The 19,397-nt window shown below is 40.5% G+C and overlaps 1 protein-coding gene across 1 annotated transcript in view; it reads left to right on the forward strand.

The window, feature by feature from the left end:
• The first annotated feature begins 9,865 nt into the window (after positions 1-9,865).
• The window catches only part of GYPC (glycophorin C (Gerbich blood group)), a 39,813-nt gene continuing 30,281 nt past the window's right edge, over positions 9,866-19,397 (forward strand). Inside the window, exon 1 of the mRNA XM_054070115.1 lies at positions 9,866-10,067. Within this exon, the coding sequence (XP_053926090.1) occupies positions 10,034-10,067 (34 nt within the window). The 5' untranslated portion in view covers positions 9,866-10,033. The remainder of the gene's footprint in view (positions 10,068-19,397) is intronic.

Consider the following 19,397-nt stretch of genomic DNA (forward strand, 5'->3'; position numbering starts at 1 on the left):
TGACTTACTACTTCCTTGGGAGATCTTTGATATAGTAAGAAAGAATACTGTTTCTAAATAAAGCATTACAGATTTCACAGTGAAATACTTATATATCAGTAGACTTCTCTTGTAGCTCATTATAAGAAAGGAGTAATCTTTTACATAATTTATTTCAGCATCTTACCTTTTCCTTGTAGTATAATGTTTACCATGTCCAACAGGAACATAGGGACTGTAAAATGTAGGTCTATGGGAGTATTGCAGAACTGACAGCTAAAATTTTCAACATACTTAGGAGGTTGTAACAAGGTGAGAGTTGGTCTCTTTTCCCAAGTAATTAGTAATAGGATGAGAGGAAATGGCCTCAAGTTGTGCCAGGGGAGGTTCAGATGAGATATGAGGAAAAAATTCTTCACTGAAAGGGTTAACAGGCACTGGAACAATCTGCCCAAGGAGGTGATTGAGTGACCGTCACTGGAGCTATATAAGAGACAGTAGAGGGGATGTCCAGGAATATGGTTTAGTAGCGGACAGGTATGACTGGACTCAAAAGTCTTTTCTAATCAAACAATTCTGATTCTATATCATTTAAATAAGTTTCAACAAAATTTGTGACATTTTATTCAGAGCCTGCATTTGGAATCTGCATTAAAACAAAGCAAAACCCATGGTATAATTTAGTCAGCAAAAGCATTCATTGTGTGTCCAGTGCCTGCTCAAGTTGTGAGTGGGTTGTAGTTGATGTAGCTGGTGAGTTGCTGCAGTCGGGCTTGTTGCCATTCCAACATGTGTAGTTTGAGAGCTTTTTATTTTGTTTTGGGTTTTGCAACTGTATATTATTCTCATGCTGAATGTAAAAAATCTTGAAGTAGTGCCAATCAGATACAGCTGAATTGCCTTTGCTGCAGTAAAAAAAAATGATCAGTGTGCAATTTATTATTAGAATAGACCATTCTAAATTTTTACTCCCATCACAGCAGACAGCTATATCCATTTTTGTATAAAAACTTACTTAGCACAAGTAAAACCAACAAATTAGCTGGGTTTAAGACCATATCCTATTTTAGCTTGACTCACTGGGGAGCAGACCTCAAGGATAGCCGCATTCAGGGCATTTAGTTGTACTTTGGGAACTTTCTTTCCCATTCCCTGTACAAACTATGTAAGCCATATTTATTATCAGTGGCTTAGGAACCTTACTTCAGTGAGATGAATATTTTACTGTTTGAGAGAACTAAAAATCATCCATTATGCAGGAGTTGGTGAATTTCCTTTAAAAGTAAAAGGAAAAATAAGGCACCAACTAATATCTTGCTAAAAGACAGTGAGGAATCACATTTCTAATGCTTGGTTTTGGCTTTGAAATTCCTCCCCGGGGTTCTGGTTTTGCAGTCACTCTCTCATCTGCTTAGTTCCTATGTATAGCCTTTTGAAAACAATTGGAGCAACTGTCTACAGGTTGTTAGTAAATCCAGTCACGTGACTGTACTAGAAAGACACGTGTTCGTATGGCGGCGGTCAAAAAATATAGGTTTTTTTCTTAAAGTAAATAGTAAGCAGATAAGGAAAATTTATTTCTACACTGTAACTGCAAGTTTACACTAGGATTGTAGTCAGGGCTCCTTGGATACTATATCTGTTAATTAAGGAATTATTTAGAATGAGATTTAACTAGAAAAAAAAAATAATCAACCAATCAAAGAACTGCCCTAAAGCTCCCCAAAACCAACACTACCAGCATAAATGTGTTCACTGCTTTGGAAGCTTCCAGATTTCATAGTTGTGGTCCTAAGGGATGCCCTGCATGCAGGATATGGTAATCCTTTGCCTCTTTGGGAATGGTGTCCAAAAGCCTAAGTATTTGCGAACACCACAGCTACGCACCACTGGAGAACACACTCTGAGTGAGCTCGAGAGGACCCAGATCTGTGCTGTTTGTAAGACCTTTCTTCCCACTGCACTGCTGAGTTATTAGTGCAATTCTAATGAACTCCATTAGGATTACTGACTACTGTCTTCTAGTTATTTAATTAATCATTTAGTAAAGGAAGAAACTTGACGGAGTCAGTAAACACAAACATCTACTTGATTGCTCAGAGAAGCAGCAGAATGATAGAAAAAACTAAGTGCGTTTAAGATTGTTTTAAAATAAAACCAACTAAAACCACATGACGCATGATAAAAATCAAGTTCTGGCCTACTTTGGGATAGGAATTCTGTGGAGATATTTCTAAAGCGGTGACAAGAGCATGGTTAAGTGACAGGGTCTCAGGGTCGTCACCCGCACCCTTATGGTGCCCTAGTTCATTCAATGTAACTATGCCTTTATCACATGACAGCTTTGTGCTCAGGTAGTGGATTGAAGTATTAAGCTCTACACTGAAGTATCTGTACTTTTATAATTTATCCAGGACTATGAAAAGCAGTCTAATAATCAAAGTGAAAACTCTTGCGACATCAATATACTAGGTCTGACACAAAAACTCCAGAGACTGTGCCTATAACTCTTTTTATTTAACAAATTAGGAAAATCAACTACAATCGCCTTCAAAATAGTTCCCTTCTGAGTTGACACACAGCTGTATATGATGCTGCTCAAAGCAATTCTGCAGATCATTTTCTGAAAGGCTGTTGAGAATCTCATTCATTTTTGTTCTCACATCTTCTACTGACAAAAAATGGGTTCCTTTGAGCACTGACATGATCTTTGGGAAGAGGGAGCCAAGTCTGGTGAGTAGGGTGGGTGCTCAAGCACTGCGATCAGGTTATTAGGTAAAAACTAGTTCACAAAGTGTTGTGGGCTGGTGCATAACTGTTTCCGACCTAGGGCAAGAAAACGTTTATATTCGAATCAAGATGAGCCTTGTCTCACTGTCACAGGCTAGAACATGTTCTATAACCATCTCTTTGTCTCTCCCCTCTCAGTCTTTGTTCCTGAGCTATAGGGTTAGTCTCAGGTTTTTTGTGTCAGACCTCATAATGAGGAAGACACCTTCAGAGTTATTATAAACTGTGCTTGTAAAAATCACCAAGGAAGCATTAATTTGGTAGGATAAGTACCTTTGAGTAAATTTAGTCTGCAATCCTCCACAGAGACTGCCAGTTGTGGATTGACTAGAGGTACAGAAGATAAGAGAAAGAAGAGGTTTTGGCTTTTGCACTTATAGAAGGAAGTAGTCTTAATCCACTGCCTTTAACAACATGCAACACACAAGCTAAAAACGAGAGCAGATACCTCGATGTTGTTGCAGTTCATGAAATATCATCTGCCTATCTGACTGTGTCTGTTTCCAAGTTGCTGCAATGTGGGAAGCAGATTCAGGAATGGATTTAAAGTGCACATACAACACCTTTGTTGGATGTATTGCAGCTACTGCTTTAGCCAAAACATTCATATTGTGATTAGAAAAGAGTCTGAAGCTCTTACTTAAGAACAAGACAGCTGAGGACCCAACCTCCCAGAGAGCTCAGGCTGAGACAAGCCCATTGGCCATGTTACACAAGGACAGTCCAAGTGATGAGGAAGCAAACTTTGGGAGGATTTTGACCTGCCCTTAACTAGCAATGAAAGCATAATTTAACACTTGAGTAACAAAACACACAAGGTTCCACAAACATCAGGACTCTTGACTTTCAATTTTTGGGTCATTTTGCATTTTCATGGAACAACCTTATTGAAATTCTGATACAGATCATACAGTTCTATGTTAAAAAGAACAACGGTTTCAGTCAGCCTGAAGGTCTAGCTATACCAGATCTCCTAGGGGATCCAGTGTTCAATTCTGTTTTCTGTGAGCCAATCTTACCTTTTGTTTGTTTTAAAGTCCGGCATGATTAACTTTATTTTATTTGTCTTTTAGTCCTTTTGTTACAAGAAATCTATGTACCAAAGACCTCTCTTAGATTTCTTGAACTCAGCAAGAGCCAACAGTACAATTCACTCTGTCCATGTCTATCCAGCTCGTGTTACTAATGTCCAAAACCTGCACTATAAAACAGCATGTCAATATTCTGTTGATTACTCTACAGTACAAGTAGGTGATGTGCCTTTCAACAGTGTCAGTTAGTAGATTGGAGAGGAGGCAGGAATCAGAGGCATTCTGTCTAATCTTTGAACATGACAGCATTATAGATAGTCACAGAGAATCTGCAACATTTTGTCCACTGAGCTCTTGACCTCGCCCATTTTCCTTCCATGGTGTCATTAAATGAACCACAGTTCATCGAAGTCATTCACAGGGCTGTAGACAAGATGTAGAGTCTGCTTATATTTCCATTTCACAGAGTGATGGCATACTTTGAGAAAAATTTGTGTTATAGTGACATTGGAGATTCTCCTGAAAACACAGATACTTTGCAGACACAAATGGAAAAAGAACTTGCCCCAAAAAACTAACAGCCTAAGTGGAAATGCCATAAACACAAACATAATTTAGCTGCAAACAGTTGTGAGATAAGAGAAAGCAGGGTCTATGCTGTGTTCCAGGGATAGTGATATATATCCCAAAGGTTCAAGTAGAAGTCAGAGGGGTGGTAAAAATAAAGATGCATGCCTGAGACACAAAGGACAGCTGATTTCTTATCTCCAGAATGCACCCTTCTCTTCTGGCCTTATGTGAGCATCAAGAACTTGTTCAGTGACAATTACTGTTATGACCACAGACAGACAATTCCTTCTCTGTGTCCCAAAGACTTCATGAGCCTGTTGTGCTTACAGTCACTGGCAGCATAGGCACCACATAAAACATGTGATGTACGAGCATCATAGTTTGTCCTGGGTAGTAGGTCTACCTTGTTCCTTTTTCAATGGTCACAAAGGTTTCGTTTTCCATTACATTCTCCAGGTGTGAGATGACCAATGCAGGGGATGGGTATTCTGTGGCCAGTAATCACCACCCTCTTACTCAAAAATAAATGGGAAACAGGAAGGAAACAATAGGGTTGAAGACAGAGGGGAAACCCTACTGAAAAAGGTAACACATAATAGAATATTATTACTTCCAGAGATTAAGAGGAAGATAATTTCAGGTGCATCCAGAGCCAAATGGTTTCCTGAGGCATCTCTCATACAAATTATCCCTCCTTCAGGATTCAGACTAACTTCTGCTGCACCGTAGCTATATCTTCCCCTGACCTGCAATTCACATATAGCTCGCCAGGCTGGTATGTTTAAGACAACCTGAAGCATGTAGTTAGCAGAGGAGAGAAGAAAGCCAACACCATCTCTCATGGCAGCTGACCAGGTGACAATGGCATGCAGTCTGGTGGGACACACAGCTGACTTATGCAAATACGGCCATCAGTACAAGCATAAGGCTCATCTTGAACTCATAGCCAGGCAAGAATCACTTCAGCTGCTGTTACATCCCCTTCTCAAATGTCCAGGTTGTGGATTCATGGTCCAGGAGGCTGCATAAGATGGACAAAGAAGGATATTACTGAGACCTTACTGTTCAGCCTCTATCAGTCTTGCCACAACTTTTGCAGGCTGACATTACAGATTTTGCATTATGTTTTGTTATGAAAATGCAGCAAAGACAGTAATTTCTAGTCCAATGTCCTGTTGTTTTCAGGCATAACTAAAAGAGATTTTTTCCTTTGTCTTATTTATTTATTTTCCTTCAAGTGCAGCCTAAACCCTCCCTTCCTGTTTGGAACAACAGTTGCTGCATGCAGCATTGGCTTGCCAAGGCTGAACGACTGTGAAATATCGTTTATCTTGGAGCAAGATAGTATCAAAGAGAACAACCGTGTGGGACTGACTATGAATTCATTACATAGCTGTACTTAGAAGGAGTATAATCTGCAGTATCAGAGGCAAAAGAAGTCCCATTTCTGAGCTAATTCTCTTGGACCTGAAAGGATTGTTGCATCTGAAAGCACTACTGAGACAAAAAGGGAATTTTTGTTTCCTTGCTCAGAAAAACACTCCAAGATTTCAAAAGCTGGAGATAGAAAAATATTCACCAGGGCAAGAAACTGATATTTCTTCTGTAGATTAATGGGAACATGGTGGCCTCAGAAGTTCAAGTAATTGGGCTAATTAAAACCATGCAGCTGAGAGACACATTTCCCAGCATACCTGCATTATCCCACAGATCCAGTGGATCCTGCATGACTGCCACAGCCCTTAGATAAAAAATCCTTTCAGCTACCCTTCTGTTATCTTTACTCTTTTGCCTTTTGGATGGCATTTATTCCCAGAAGCAACCACTGTATTTAAAGCTTAGGAGAAAGTTCAGACAAGCTGGAAATTAATAATTAATTAGAATCATAGAATCATAGAATAGTTAGGGTTGGAAGGGACCTTAAAGGTGATCTAGTTCCAACCCCCTTGCCATGGGCAGGACATCCGACTGGATCAGGCTGTCCAAGGCCCCATCCAACCTGGCCCTGAACAGCTCCAGGGATGGAGCATCCACAACTTCCCTGGGCAGCCTATGCCAGTGTCTCACCACTCTCATAGTGAAGAAATTCTTCCCAATGTTCAGTCTAAATCTGCCCCTCTCTAGTTTATATACATTCCCCCCGGTCCTATCATCACAAGCCTTTACGAATAGCCCCTCTCCAGCTTTCCTGTAGCCCCTTCAGGTACTGGAAGGTCGCTATAAGATCTCCTCTGAGCCTTCTCTTCTCCAGGCTGAACAAGCCCAACTCTCTCAGCCTGTCCTCACAGGGAAGGTGCTCCAGTCCTCTGATCATCTTTGTAGCCCTGCTCTGAACCCATTCCAACAGCTCCATGTCCTTCTTATGTTGAGGATTCCAGAACTGGACACAGTATTCCACATGAGGTCTCACAAGAGAGGAATAGAGGGGCAGAATCACTTCCCTTGCCCTGCTGGCCACGCTGCTTTTGATACAGCCCGGGATACAGTTGGTCTTCTGGGCTGCAAGCTCACATTGCCCGCTCATGTCGACCTTCTCATCGTCCAGTGCCCTCAAGTCCTTCTCTGCAGGGCTGCTCTCAAGCACATCATCCCCCATCCTGTACTGAAAACAGGGATTGCCCCAACACAGGTGTAGGATCTTACATTTGGCCTTGTTGAACCTCGTGAGATTCGCACAGGCTCACTTCTCCAGTCTGTCCAGGTCCCTCTGGATGACATTCCATCCTTCCTATGTGGCAACTACACCACTCAGCTTGGTGTCATCCACAAACTTGCTGAGGGTGCACTCAATCTCGCTGTCAATATCATTATAAAGATATTAAACAGCACCAGTCCTGGTACGGAACCCTGAGGGACACCACTCGTCACGGATCTGGCCTTTTAGCCATTGACCACTAGTCTTTGTATACGACCATCCAACCGGTTTTTTATCCACCTTACCTTCCACCCATCAAATCCATTTCTCTCTAATTTAGAGAGAAGGATGTTGTGGGAGACTGTGTCAAAGGCTTTACAGAACTCTAGATAAATCACATCTGTCAGTTTACCTGTGTCCACTGCTGCCGTTACCCCATCATAGAAAGCCACTAAGTTGGTCAGACAGGACTTGCCCCCGGTGAAGCCATGCTGGCTGCCATTAATCACTTCCGTGTCCTCCATGTGCTTTAGCATGGCTTCTAGGAGGTTCTGTTCCGTGATCTTCCCAGGCACAGAGGTGAAGTTGACTGATCTTAAATTACATACTTTCTCCATCACCACTCTACTCATCTTTTGCTCTGTGTTTCATTGGTGTTTCCTGTCCCCCAGGGGCTGAAAGTTGGGGCAAGCAGAGAGCTCTGTGCTTCTTTTTGTTTTGTGCCCTAGTCTCAGGCTCCTCCAGGACCATGCTGGGATCTGTGGAGCTGTCATGCTCACTTCCTTTTTCAACCTCACATATTTCCCATTAATGATAAGTGGGAAAGGTCAGGCCAGATCTCTTTAATGGCCTGCCTGAAGGCAAGTCATAGCCTTGGAAAATGGCTCTCTGATTTCCTGGATATCCTAGCCTATTCAATAAGCAAAGAAAGAAGTCCTAAGAAAAGTGAAGTTATTAAGGTGATAGAGGGGACTTTCCCATGTGGGTTTGGTTGTGTCAGAATCCTCTTATGTGAAGTTAAGCATAACTCTCACAGTGATTTTGGTGGTAGGAGAGTAGTCTCTAACAAGAATAGAGAAGGCAGATGCAGGAAGTGTTGCACAGATGCAGAGGGGTTAAGAGCTAGGAACTAACTGGGCTCATTTTAGGGCAGCCCATTTGGGTACATATATGCCATTTTGAGTAGCCTACCACAAAACTCCTGGGAAGTGTCTAGACCACTGGCATTCACATAATGAAGGTATCAATATCTTCAGTCCTTCAGTTCACCTGCAGTGGTCAAGAAGCCTTTTTCCAACAGGACTTCTGAAATTTCTCAGGGATAAGGGTGATGAAAGATTTAAACATAATAACTTCTCACACCCCAGGATAAAAAGCTCTAATTTTACTTGTGCATATTGTGCTTCAAATATAGAAGAAGAAGTAATAGATAACATACTCAGTGGTATCTTCATAGAAAAGTTACCTGGTGTAAATCAGTATTGTGCTGGACAGTTGAGGCCACTGGAGCAATGTCAGGAGTTTTCACTATTATTTTTCCCTCTTTGTTTTGTGCCTTGCTCTGCTCTATCACTGAATGTTCCAGAGCTCTCTACCACAAGCCCAGAGTGTGAAAAATGCTGACTGAAGTCATTTACTGTATCTGTGATCACAAACAAGCTGTTATTTGTCGTTCATGTGTAAATAAGTTACTGTTCTTTCCATCCTAGCTGTTAAATAAACACTGTGAACCAAGTTTGCAGCATTGGTTTCTTGTAGGAGGTCACTGAGATGATTTTACAGAAATATCCTGCAACAGTTTTGCAAAACAGGATGAGTCTCAGCCTGAATTTCATGACTCTGTTTTTTTCCACTTCCATTCCGATGGTTACTATGTTTTTTTCTGTCAGAGACAGGCAGTTAACTCATCCTGATTCAGGGAGACTTGGAAAATGAAAACTTTGTCCACTCTTCTTAGAGTCTAAGACATGTGTATTGTAAATCACATGTATTTTGGTATGACCTAGAAGTCCTAGCCCACGTCAACAGCAGACTGACTGTGTGTGCACATTTATAAAATCTACATACTGCTGATTGTAGTATAGAATGCGAAGAGCCAAATAGATAGCTTTAAATGGTAGCAATATAAATGTGGGAGCTGGTAGCCTAATCCATGCTCAAAAACTTGCTGCAGAGTATGAGTAAAATTAACCCATGTAGACCAACACAGGTATCTTATTTATAAACAAAAGCTTCCAGCAGATTAAAATAAATATACTAAGACTGGGAGGAAATCAGTTGTATCACCTTTATTCTACAGACGGCGAATTGAAGCAGAAGTTAAATGCTTTGCCCAAGGTGTCTTAAGAAGCCTGTGTCAGAGCCAAGACAGGAGTTACCTGTGTCTCAGCCTGTGTCACAGCTGCACATTCCTCCTTGTTCTTCGCACAGTGTAAATGAATGCTATATGCTGACATAGCTACTCTGACCAAGTAATTGTCAGTCTCAATTTTCACCTGTTAAAAGGACAGAACCAGTTAGACTGTGAGTGCTAAGGATGCTGCCGGGCAATGAAAATTGAAAGCCCTACTTTCACTCTCACCCACTGATGATAGGTATTTTGGGAAGGGAGTCAGCAGCAAGTTTTGCTCTTGAAAGAAACAATATCACACTGGTGAGTAGGGGTTTGGGAAGTAAATTTAATAGGTGTGTCTAGATTTGGCTAAGAATGAAAAGAGTGTTTTCTTTCCACTAGTTGCTGGCTAGTAAAAGCAAAAGGGTGGAATACATTGCAAAACTTGAATACAGTTACTGCTATCTGCAAATGGGTGCCCCTCCCCGCTCATGTGAGCTACACAGGCAAAAGAGAATGACACATGTGCTGTTTCCTTTTCCAGTTGCAAAGAGGTCAGGAGCCAGGCAAGGAGAGCCCGAACAAGAGGAGCATTTTCCTGGGCTCTTCCAGCTGTTTTGTTCAATCCCGTCGTCGGTTCTGAGCAGGGAAGAGAGACTGTCAACACAAATAAGGCATTTTTCAAAGGCGTAAATTATGAGTTACCAAAACAATACGACATCTCAACCACGTGAGTACCCTTATCCTCCCTCCCCCTCTTACAGAAGAGTGCATTTATGAGTTTGCCGCTTAAGGAAAAGCTTGTCTAACCGCTTCATATGTTAAAAAAAAAACCAAAAGAACGCCTGAGACTAATCCTGAAGGAAAAAAGTTGTGACAAAACTGTTTTCCTTTTTTATTCTTTGTGTGTGAGTATGTGTGTGAAGAACTGAAACGAACTCTGCAGACTCTGGCTCCTGAATAGGACTGAGCCAAGTTAGTAACGTTTCCGCCTAAACCCTGGCTTAGAAAAGTTTCATTTGAATGTTTTCCCCTCCCCCCTGCCTTCAGGAATGAAAATATAGAGCATTTTGAAAGAGTACTGATGCTTTTCTGAGATATTAATGGTGCTGCCCGACTCCTGTTTAGAGTCTCAAACTGTCTGTGTGTAACATGAGACGTAAGCCACAAACTGACAAGCTATATTTAAAGCCACAATGTGTTTCTGCTCCTGAAAATTTAGAAACATGGGCTTAAGGACAAGCAAATTAGTTTCGCTGCAAGAGAGGGTATAGGATGGCAAGTCTGCAGCTGGCATAACTCTGCATATTTCAGGAAATTTGAAAAACGATAATTTGGTCCAAACAGTCAAGTGAGCACAGAGGCTCAGCTGCAGCATGGCGGTGTTCATTTTGGGACAGTATTAAAAAGAAAGCAGAAGGGAAGGAGGTGGATTCTGATTTGATAAGCTGAGAAAAGTCAATGGGAAAATTCTGGGGGTTTGGTGCTGCAATAGCTCCATATCTCTTTTACAGCTTTACTGTAATCTTTCCTGGTTTAATTCAAGACAGTAGTTTTGCATTATTTTTAATGAACAAACCATCAGCAGCAGAACTGTTTATCATACATGATATCTGTAATGAAGGCAGAAAGGACAGACAGTGCTGCTGGGAGCTGCCCGCTATTCAGGATTTGATACAGATATTGCTGTAAGAATATTTTTTCTGTATGAATGTTGACACTAATGAGGTTTCCCAGGCTTTGAATGAGACAGGCTGATCCAGCAGAAATACACAGTGAGCAGCACCTCTGGAATCCTGACCAGCAATTTCTATTTACCCTTTAGTCCTTTTTGCAAGTTACAATCAACAAGAAAGATTAGATGCTAGATTTGTATTATATTTTATTCTGTTTTATTCAGCATTTTAAAATATTATAACTTGTTTTCTATTGTTTCTACTACAGCTTGTTTTCTTTTACTGATAGGAAAGAAGTATGCAAGCTAATTCAGGATTCTGAGAGTTTAAGTTTGGAAAAGCTTGAGTAAGCTACTACCATTGGTCCTCTTCAAGCATGTGCAAGAGGGTAGTTGTAACTCATTGAGGTGCATTTTGCTCATTGTGTGGTGCCAGTAAGGGTCCAGACCCGATCTGGTCTCTTTTGTGACAGGCTTGGCCAGATGACAAGTCCAGGACCAATTCTATAGTCCTGAATGCATTACAAATCACTTATCTGACAGACCCAGGTTGCCAGAGGACCCCACAGAAGGCCCTAGGGTGGATCTGGATGAGGAGTTAGCAACCTGTGGGCCTTTTTGTCTGTTCATAATAAAAAAAAAGGCTGATCCATCAAGTTCTCTTGTTTTTTCCAAAATCTGGGCAGGAATTCTCAGCTTGAATCATTTTATGATTATATGATTGCAGTGAAAACAAGTGGCTTGCAATCTATCTAGAAGATGTATTCTGACTGAAAAAGTAGTGACTATCTGTTCTTTATTTGGCCTTATAATTTTTCTTACTAATTTAGCCATGATGTTCTTGTATTTTATTTCAGTCTGTCTTTGTCTTTTTTATTAAATTACATGGATCAAATTTACAGATTAAGAGAAAAATTAAATTAGAGGGAAGTCTGATAGTACTAAATTCCTGTATAATGCAAGTTTGGTGCATTGTTTTTATGACTGAGGTTTTGGGGGTAGGTCTTTGGAAAAAGGGTCTTATTTCTTAATAAAATTCCAGCAAGTTTTGCAAGAAATAATATTTAGAAAGATAGGTGTATTGACAGGCACTGCACAGCATGGACAGCAGATGCTTGCCACAGAGACAGAGTAGTTGGGAAAATAGATTTGCTTCATAACCATAGTGAAAACCCTTGAAATTGGTGTGAAAATGCATGAAGAATCAGCAAAAAACCTTTGACATTACTGAATATATTATTTTTTTTGCTGAGTACCTGCAGGTGAGACCACAGAGCAGCTGCCTACTGATGTAAACTGAACAATGTTAAGTTATCTAATTGCTCATGTTCTTTGCTTATCTCCTTGTATTCGCTCGTGTTTGATAAGGAATTTTTATTCATTCTATAAATACAGTATGATCCTGGCAATCCAGGTGGAGCTGGGTTACTGTTTCAGGTTTAAAATATTCAACTCTGTAAACCATGGAAATGTATTCTGCCTCTATACAGGAATATCACACCATCTAACCTCAGGCACTTCCCATGCCCAGCTCAGATATCCCGTCACTCTGAGTGGGCTCTCTGTATACTCAACAGAGAGGCAAGAGAGCCAGTAATTCACCCTGCTGGTGTTAGGCAGTGTGTGCATATTTACTCCATTGCTCATTGCTAATGGACAGCTGTGTTTGACTGGAGTAAAATGAAATACCTAAATAAAGAAGTCAGTTACCAAAGCCAAAAATGGAGTTTGGTTTAAATGTTATTAGCTGAGATTCAATACAATATTGTGCTGTGAATATATCTCCTGGATTTTTTTTCTTATTATTGTTATTATGATGATGATATAAAAGAGATTTAGCCTCACTGGAATGTGAACCTGCTGATTTTTAAATGCATCACTTTTAAATGCATCACTTTCTGGTTATGCATTTTCTTCCTCTCACTTCTGCTCAGATATACAGGCAGCAGCCAGCTGATTTACTACAAAATCTGAGAAATTCTGCAAGTTTGGCAATCCCTGTTCAGACTGCAGCTTTTGCCCTCTTCCTTTTAGACCGCAGCAACCCATTTCCAAGGCAATGGGATAGCTCAAATGAGGTGAAAGACTCACGTAAATAGACGTCACCGGGTCGATGGTTCAATGGTTCAGTCTGGGGAGGCAGTGATCTATGCAAAGCCATCTCTTCGGGTCAAAGGTGTTCATCCCCTCGGAGAAGGTGTTCTGCACCTTGAAGGATTTAATCTGTACTTGGTATGCTGGCTATGTTTTATCTGGGGCCTCTTATACTTCAAATGCCAGCTGTCAAAGGAATTAGTGGTTAAAGAGAGCAGTATGTGGAGGCTTCTCTTCATCATCACCTACCAGCAGGTAAGGTCTTCCTTCTGGGTGGGTAGGGAAGCAGTGCAGGAGGCAAGACTGCACATCAGGCCATGCCCCAGCTGCAAAGAGAGGAAGAGGTCAGGAACAGGGCAAAGCAAAGCAAGCTTTCTGAGCTGTACGCTTTCCACCTGCATTGCCAGCTGTGTTTCAGCAGTACCCCAGATGCAAGCCCTGCCCTGGTCACAGGGAGCAGCCTCTCTCCTGCAGGCAGGAGGTCTCGGCTCCATCGTGCCCAGCTTCTCACCTGCCAAAATGACAGCTAGTTTCTGGCAAAAAGCTGGGCTGTCCCCTCCAGAGAGGCTGAGAGCTTGGCAAAGGTGGCCCACGATAAAGGCATAGTGACTTACAGCTGTGAACGGCAAACCGTGTTCTGAGAACAGCTTTGCCCTATCTTGAGCACATTATGAGATATATTTTGAGTCTGCAAACTAGTCCGTTAAATGTTCCTGGAACAATATCACTTACCTTGCACACATGGCCTTTGAAAAGCCATAAATGATCCCTGTACACTTTTAATCACGTTTTTCACTGCCTTGGCAGTAGATTTGATTTCATTGCCCTTAATCAACAGAACCACTTGTCTGTGACAGTAACTAATAAACAAAAATGGAGGCTATTGATTATGAAAATTTTGGTCTTCACTGGTAAGCCTGTGAGCACTTATAAGCAAATAAACCTATAAATTATAATAACCTCTCATTTTTAGCACAAAATTCTCAAAACGTGTCCCACAAGCATTTATGTAAATTGAATGCCTCTACTTGTGTATTTATCTCCTACCACAGTGCATATGAATTGGAAAATTTGGCTTTATATCCCAGGGCTCTCACCAACACCCTAGTGCCTGAAATGTTGATGTGAAAGTCTGCAAATTGAAAGGCTCAGAATGCACCTGAAATTTCAGTAGTTAACAGCAGAAATGTTGACATACTGCTAAACTGGAGGGAATGGGGGGGGCTGTCCACTCAAATAGAAGTGTGCTTTTCAAAAATATACAGTTGTCAGCATTTCTGGGCACTGCTTTTTGAAAAAAAAAAAAAAAGAAAAGAGGAAAAGAAAAAAAGAAGAAAAAAGGCAATGATTTATACAGTAGATGTTAAATATTCAGGTTATGGCTGTTATGTGCTTAAGCCTATTCATAGAACTGGATTGTGCGGTGTCTGCATCTCATTGCTGATACTGCTGCACCTTTCTTTCTAGACTCTTGTGGAACATACCCTGTATCCATCACTGTTCAAATGAGAGAGTCCAATCAGCAAAGCCTTTTGTAAAACAGGCTTTCGGGACTGCATTCTCTAATGAAAGTCTGTTTGTGTGTCTGCTCTGTGGAGTGCCTGTCTCTATTGTTGGGGTGGATTAGTATTCCTATAGCACAGAAAAATTTAAACCAACAGAGGGATCTGATTGTGGTAGGTGCTGTATAGGCAACCTTTCTTCAAAAGGCTACTTAGGGAGAAGGCAGATTACAGGTAGAAGACAAATGACTGCTTTTCTGGGGCACTGCTGGAAAGGCCACTTTTGCCTATGGGAAGGCATGTATAGCACCCAGAAGGTAGGATTCCAGTAGATCCACTGGGGCAACAGTTCATTGTTTCCCACTCTCTAATTTTGTAATGCATTTTGCAGGAAAAAAAATAGCTAAGAACTCAGCAACTATCCTATTTGTTTCCCACAATAAAATCAGAAAACTTTAAAACATGGTGTTTGGCACTAGTAGGATCTTTGTTTATATTTTCTTGCTTCATATCCAAGTTGTGATAGGAAATGCCTGGAAAACTTGAGCATACCCACATGCCACAGTGACAAGAATACATGAACACCTTATCTGGGCAAGCATGTGGACAGCAGACAGACTGTGCTTTACTTACTTCTGAAAGACTTAAGTTCCTAAGTGAAATGAATTTGATGGTGTTACCTCTATAATGAGTTGATGAAAAATTCACCAGCTGCAAAGAATTCTGAAAAACTACTTGGCGAATGAAGGAAAGTATCATTTGGAGCAATCAAGTTTCGTTTGCTAACAATTTATGAACACAAATGGAGAAAAGGACTGTCTTCTCTGGATGATTTGTTTGTGATCCCTAATTCAGCTGTGTCAAGTAACAATACTGTAACTTTATAACAACAGTTATGCAGCTCATAATTTTTAGCTGAAATGAGATTTGTACTCCTCCATTTCTCCAAGAGACTGCATGATCTAATTCACACCAGATTCCTCTCTCTTCAATGTTAGCATGGAAATCAAACGCACTGTCCATGCTATGGTGCTTTCTTATTGAGGATGTACCTTGCACGTGTAGTTTCACCAATGAGACATCTGGCTAAGTGATTTTCCTCTTAATTAATCTTCTTATCTGCAAAGGAGGCCAGTTTCTGTATCTTTCTCTCTTCTGACATATGTTTCACCACAGGGTTCTTCCTGATGAAGCAGAAAACTTCGCTTAAAATCTCAATGGGTTAAACTTGCTGTACTGCATTGGAGTTTTAAAGTGATTTTTTTTTCCTTTCCTCTCCCTCTCTTTTTCATCTTCGAAAAAAAAAAAATCAGTTATTTCATGAGTGTCTACCTCTTTCTTCTTCAGATAAGCCCTGAAATGGAGTTAAGCTTTTTATCGGCAAGTTGCAGGGGGGCTTTTGAACACACCCTGAGACAGCTCTATGTTATCTTGAGTGATAAATTCCTATTTTACAGGCAACTGCGTGTTTAAAACGTCTAGTTTTATAAGACAGTCCACATTATAAAAAGTCTGTGTGACAATGTCACAGCAATGCAGACTCGGACTCTAAGTATTTACTTATGTATAGGTGTTTAGATTGGCAAACAGATTATTTTAGTGACATGAAACCTAGAAAATGGGTTTAAATTCTTTATATACCTATATATATAAATATAGAGTTTAAGTATATATAGTATACTATATATCTGTATGTGTACATATATATGCACACCACCCTTTTCCAGTACTTATAGGGCTCTTCATTAGTCAGGCTTCTGGGTGTAGAGTTTTATTTTCCTGATCACATCTCTATTCAGAGACCAACACTCATAAGATCATGTTTCCCTTTTTATATTATCATAGAATCATAGAATCATAGAACAGTTTGGGTTGGAAGGGACCTTAAAGATCATCTAGATCCACCTCCCTGCCATGGACAAGGACACCTTCCACTAGATCAGGTTGCTTAAAGCCTCATCTAACTTGGCCGTGAACACCTCCAGGGATGGGGCACCCACAACTTCTTCGCACAACCTGTGCCAGTGCTTCACCACCCTCACAGTAAAAAATTTCTTCCTAATATCTAATCTAAATCTACTCTCTTTCAGCTTAAAACCACTACCCCTTGTCCTATCACTGCACCCACTCCCTGATAAGGGTAGTTCATCTGTGCTGGGAGAATTTGATAGTTGCATCTTCAAGAGAGTTTTCTGAAAAAAAAATGGTCATTTTAGCATATTCATGCTGAAATAAGTTATTCTTTAAAGAATGTCTGCCCTCCATTGGAAACAGAATGCTTATTCAAGATTTAGTTCAATCATATTATGTAATTCTTTGTCTGTTTCAAGCAGTTATGGGAAAATTAATTTATACTGGAATAGCTTTCATAGAATTGTTACTCCAGGTTAACTTGATCCTTTTGTGTAGGCAAATCTGTTCTCTTTACACCAGAAAAATAAGCTTGTTTTCTTTCAAAAAAAAAAAAAAAAAACTTCTTACTAAGACAAAACCAAGATGCTTCTCATCTGCTGCTTGGATATTTCAAAAATTTCAGTCATTTAAAAAGGGATGAAAAAGCAGCTCTTGATAGCGAGTTTTAAGTAAACTAGATAATCCTTATGTAAAACAACTAGCCTCTAAATCACTTAACCACAAGTGATTAAAGAGTTATTTGTATGAATGAGTAGAGGGAAAATATATTTCTAGTGAATTATGAAGAGCTACCATGAAAGTGCCATCATCCAAGAATTCAGGAAACTTATGTATGTTTTGAAAAATTCTGAAGTACTTTTAAAATGACAGTCTGAATTTTCATATTTTATTTCAGTCTTCTGGGGTCTATATGGATATATTGTCGAATTCAGCTTTCAAGGTTTTCTTAATATCTATTAGAGCTAGAAATTTACAAATTTGCTATGAAACTACATTTTAAGTAGAGTCTGTTGTTTCTTGAGGCTTTAATAACCAGCATTCATGAGCTAGCAGAAGTTGTTCTTCTAACTGTTGATGGTTCCTTCAAGTGGCATGAGCAAGCTCCTTTTCTTATCCAATACAGAAAACAGAAAATTAAATTTCTTAATGTATCTGTCATACAAGGATGCTCTCAGGGAGCAGACTAGTCTATCATTACCTCTCTCTCACACCTGCCTTCTCAAGTTGCCTAGTTTAGATATCCTCTGCACCTTCTAATCCTTCCTGTCTGTCCATTTCTCCATCCACAGGTAAGTGCTCATATCTCAACATAAGAGAGACACACAGGTCTCAGCTGTTAAATGTCATTTCCTCCATTTAAAGGACCTTCTACAACCCTGGCAATGGGAAGGAAGACATAAATCTTCCTTCTCTGGGTTGAGACCTTGTTTCCTCTGGCCGTGGCCCCCTCTTCCATCTCACTTCTCCTCTTCTCCATTGCTTTCTCTTTGCTCTCTCATCTTTACTGTTCGCTATGAAACACCTCCCCACTCCATATCTTATCTGTTATCACACAGCATTATTTGTTTACAACATGGGACACACTTCTTACATTCATACAACTGGGGGAATTCATTACTGCCTTCCTTTCTTTAATTTCCATAATTGTGCCAGTGGACTTTTGATTTTTTGGAATCTGTTGCATAGAGATCTGTTTTTTCCTTCACTGAGCTCATGGGGACTTTTTGTTTTAAAGAAGCCTATACTACCAGTTACTAATGGCAATTAAGCCCTTGGTGGAAACAGGGGGATATACACAGGATTAGGCTGCATCTCTACAGAGAAACCTTCATGACACGTTGAGCAGAGCAGACCAGGAAATAAAACTGCCATTGAGAGCCATGCTTCCGTTCCAGCTTCCCTTTTGCTTTGGGAAGAGGGGAAGTGATGGTTTTCTCACTCCTTTTCAAAACCACTCAGTATGCTCTGCACACCCATCACTTTTCCTATTACTGATCCTATCCCTGTTCCAGTCATGAAGAAGAGTGGAGTGAATGGCTTCCACTGACACCAACACAGCCAAGAAGAACAGCGCCTGGTCAGGGAGGAGGATATTGCTTTGCAGGTTCCCCTTGTGTACACTGTATCCACCTAATGGAAGAAGGACCAAGTGAAACCTTGTTGATTGCCTTTGGCATTTTCCCATCTCCCACTGAGGGGCGTCTTTTCCTCCATACCTAAAGACCAAGCAACAGTTTGTGTGAGGACCCTTGACTATCCTTAAAATGAAAAATCATCTATTATCTCACCTTTGTAGAGCTGGATGGATCTGGTCCCTCCAAACACCTCTCCCGTGCTGCTTACTTGTTCACCCACCTTACCATGTCTTTGCAGTTTATGCTTCCTCCTTCTCAAGTTAACCAACCCACACCATGACACAAGAAGCCAGCTCTCATTTCTACTTACTTGCTGTAGAGGGTACAATTTGAGGTTATTTCAAGTCCAAGCCGTTACCATAAAGGCAGTGATGCATGGTGACTTTGTGTGGTGGAAGGTGATAAAAATGTTGTTGTATGTCCCCCAAAAGAAGCTGGTTTGTTCATAGCTTGGGTTAGTCACATCTTTCCTCTATTTCCAGCTCTCCTGTCAAAGTGTCTTTCCTAATCGTGGTTAATACCTAGCTCTTAATGTCTTTCCTCTCATATCCTTCCCATTCCTTCTTAACAAAATACAGTCTTCTCCATTGCATAAACTTATCCTTTTTTCTTTGTTTAGTCTGTAAATTCCTCAGGACAGAAATCGTCTTTTCTTCCATCTCCTTTCTAAAAAAAATCACCAAATAATTATTTGCCTCTTCAGTGCTCATGATAAGGGGCATTGACCACATCTGTCTTCC

Source organism: Cuculus canorus, chromosome 6 (assembly GCF_017976375.1).
Source record: "Cuculus canorus isolate bCucCan1 chromosome 6, bCucCan1.pri, whole genome shotgun sequence".
NCBI classification, from domain to species: domain Eukaryota; kingdom Metazoa; phylum Chordata; class Aves; order Cuculiformes; family Cuculidae; genus Cuculus; species Cuculus canorus.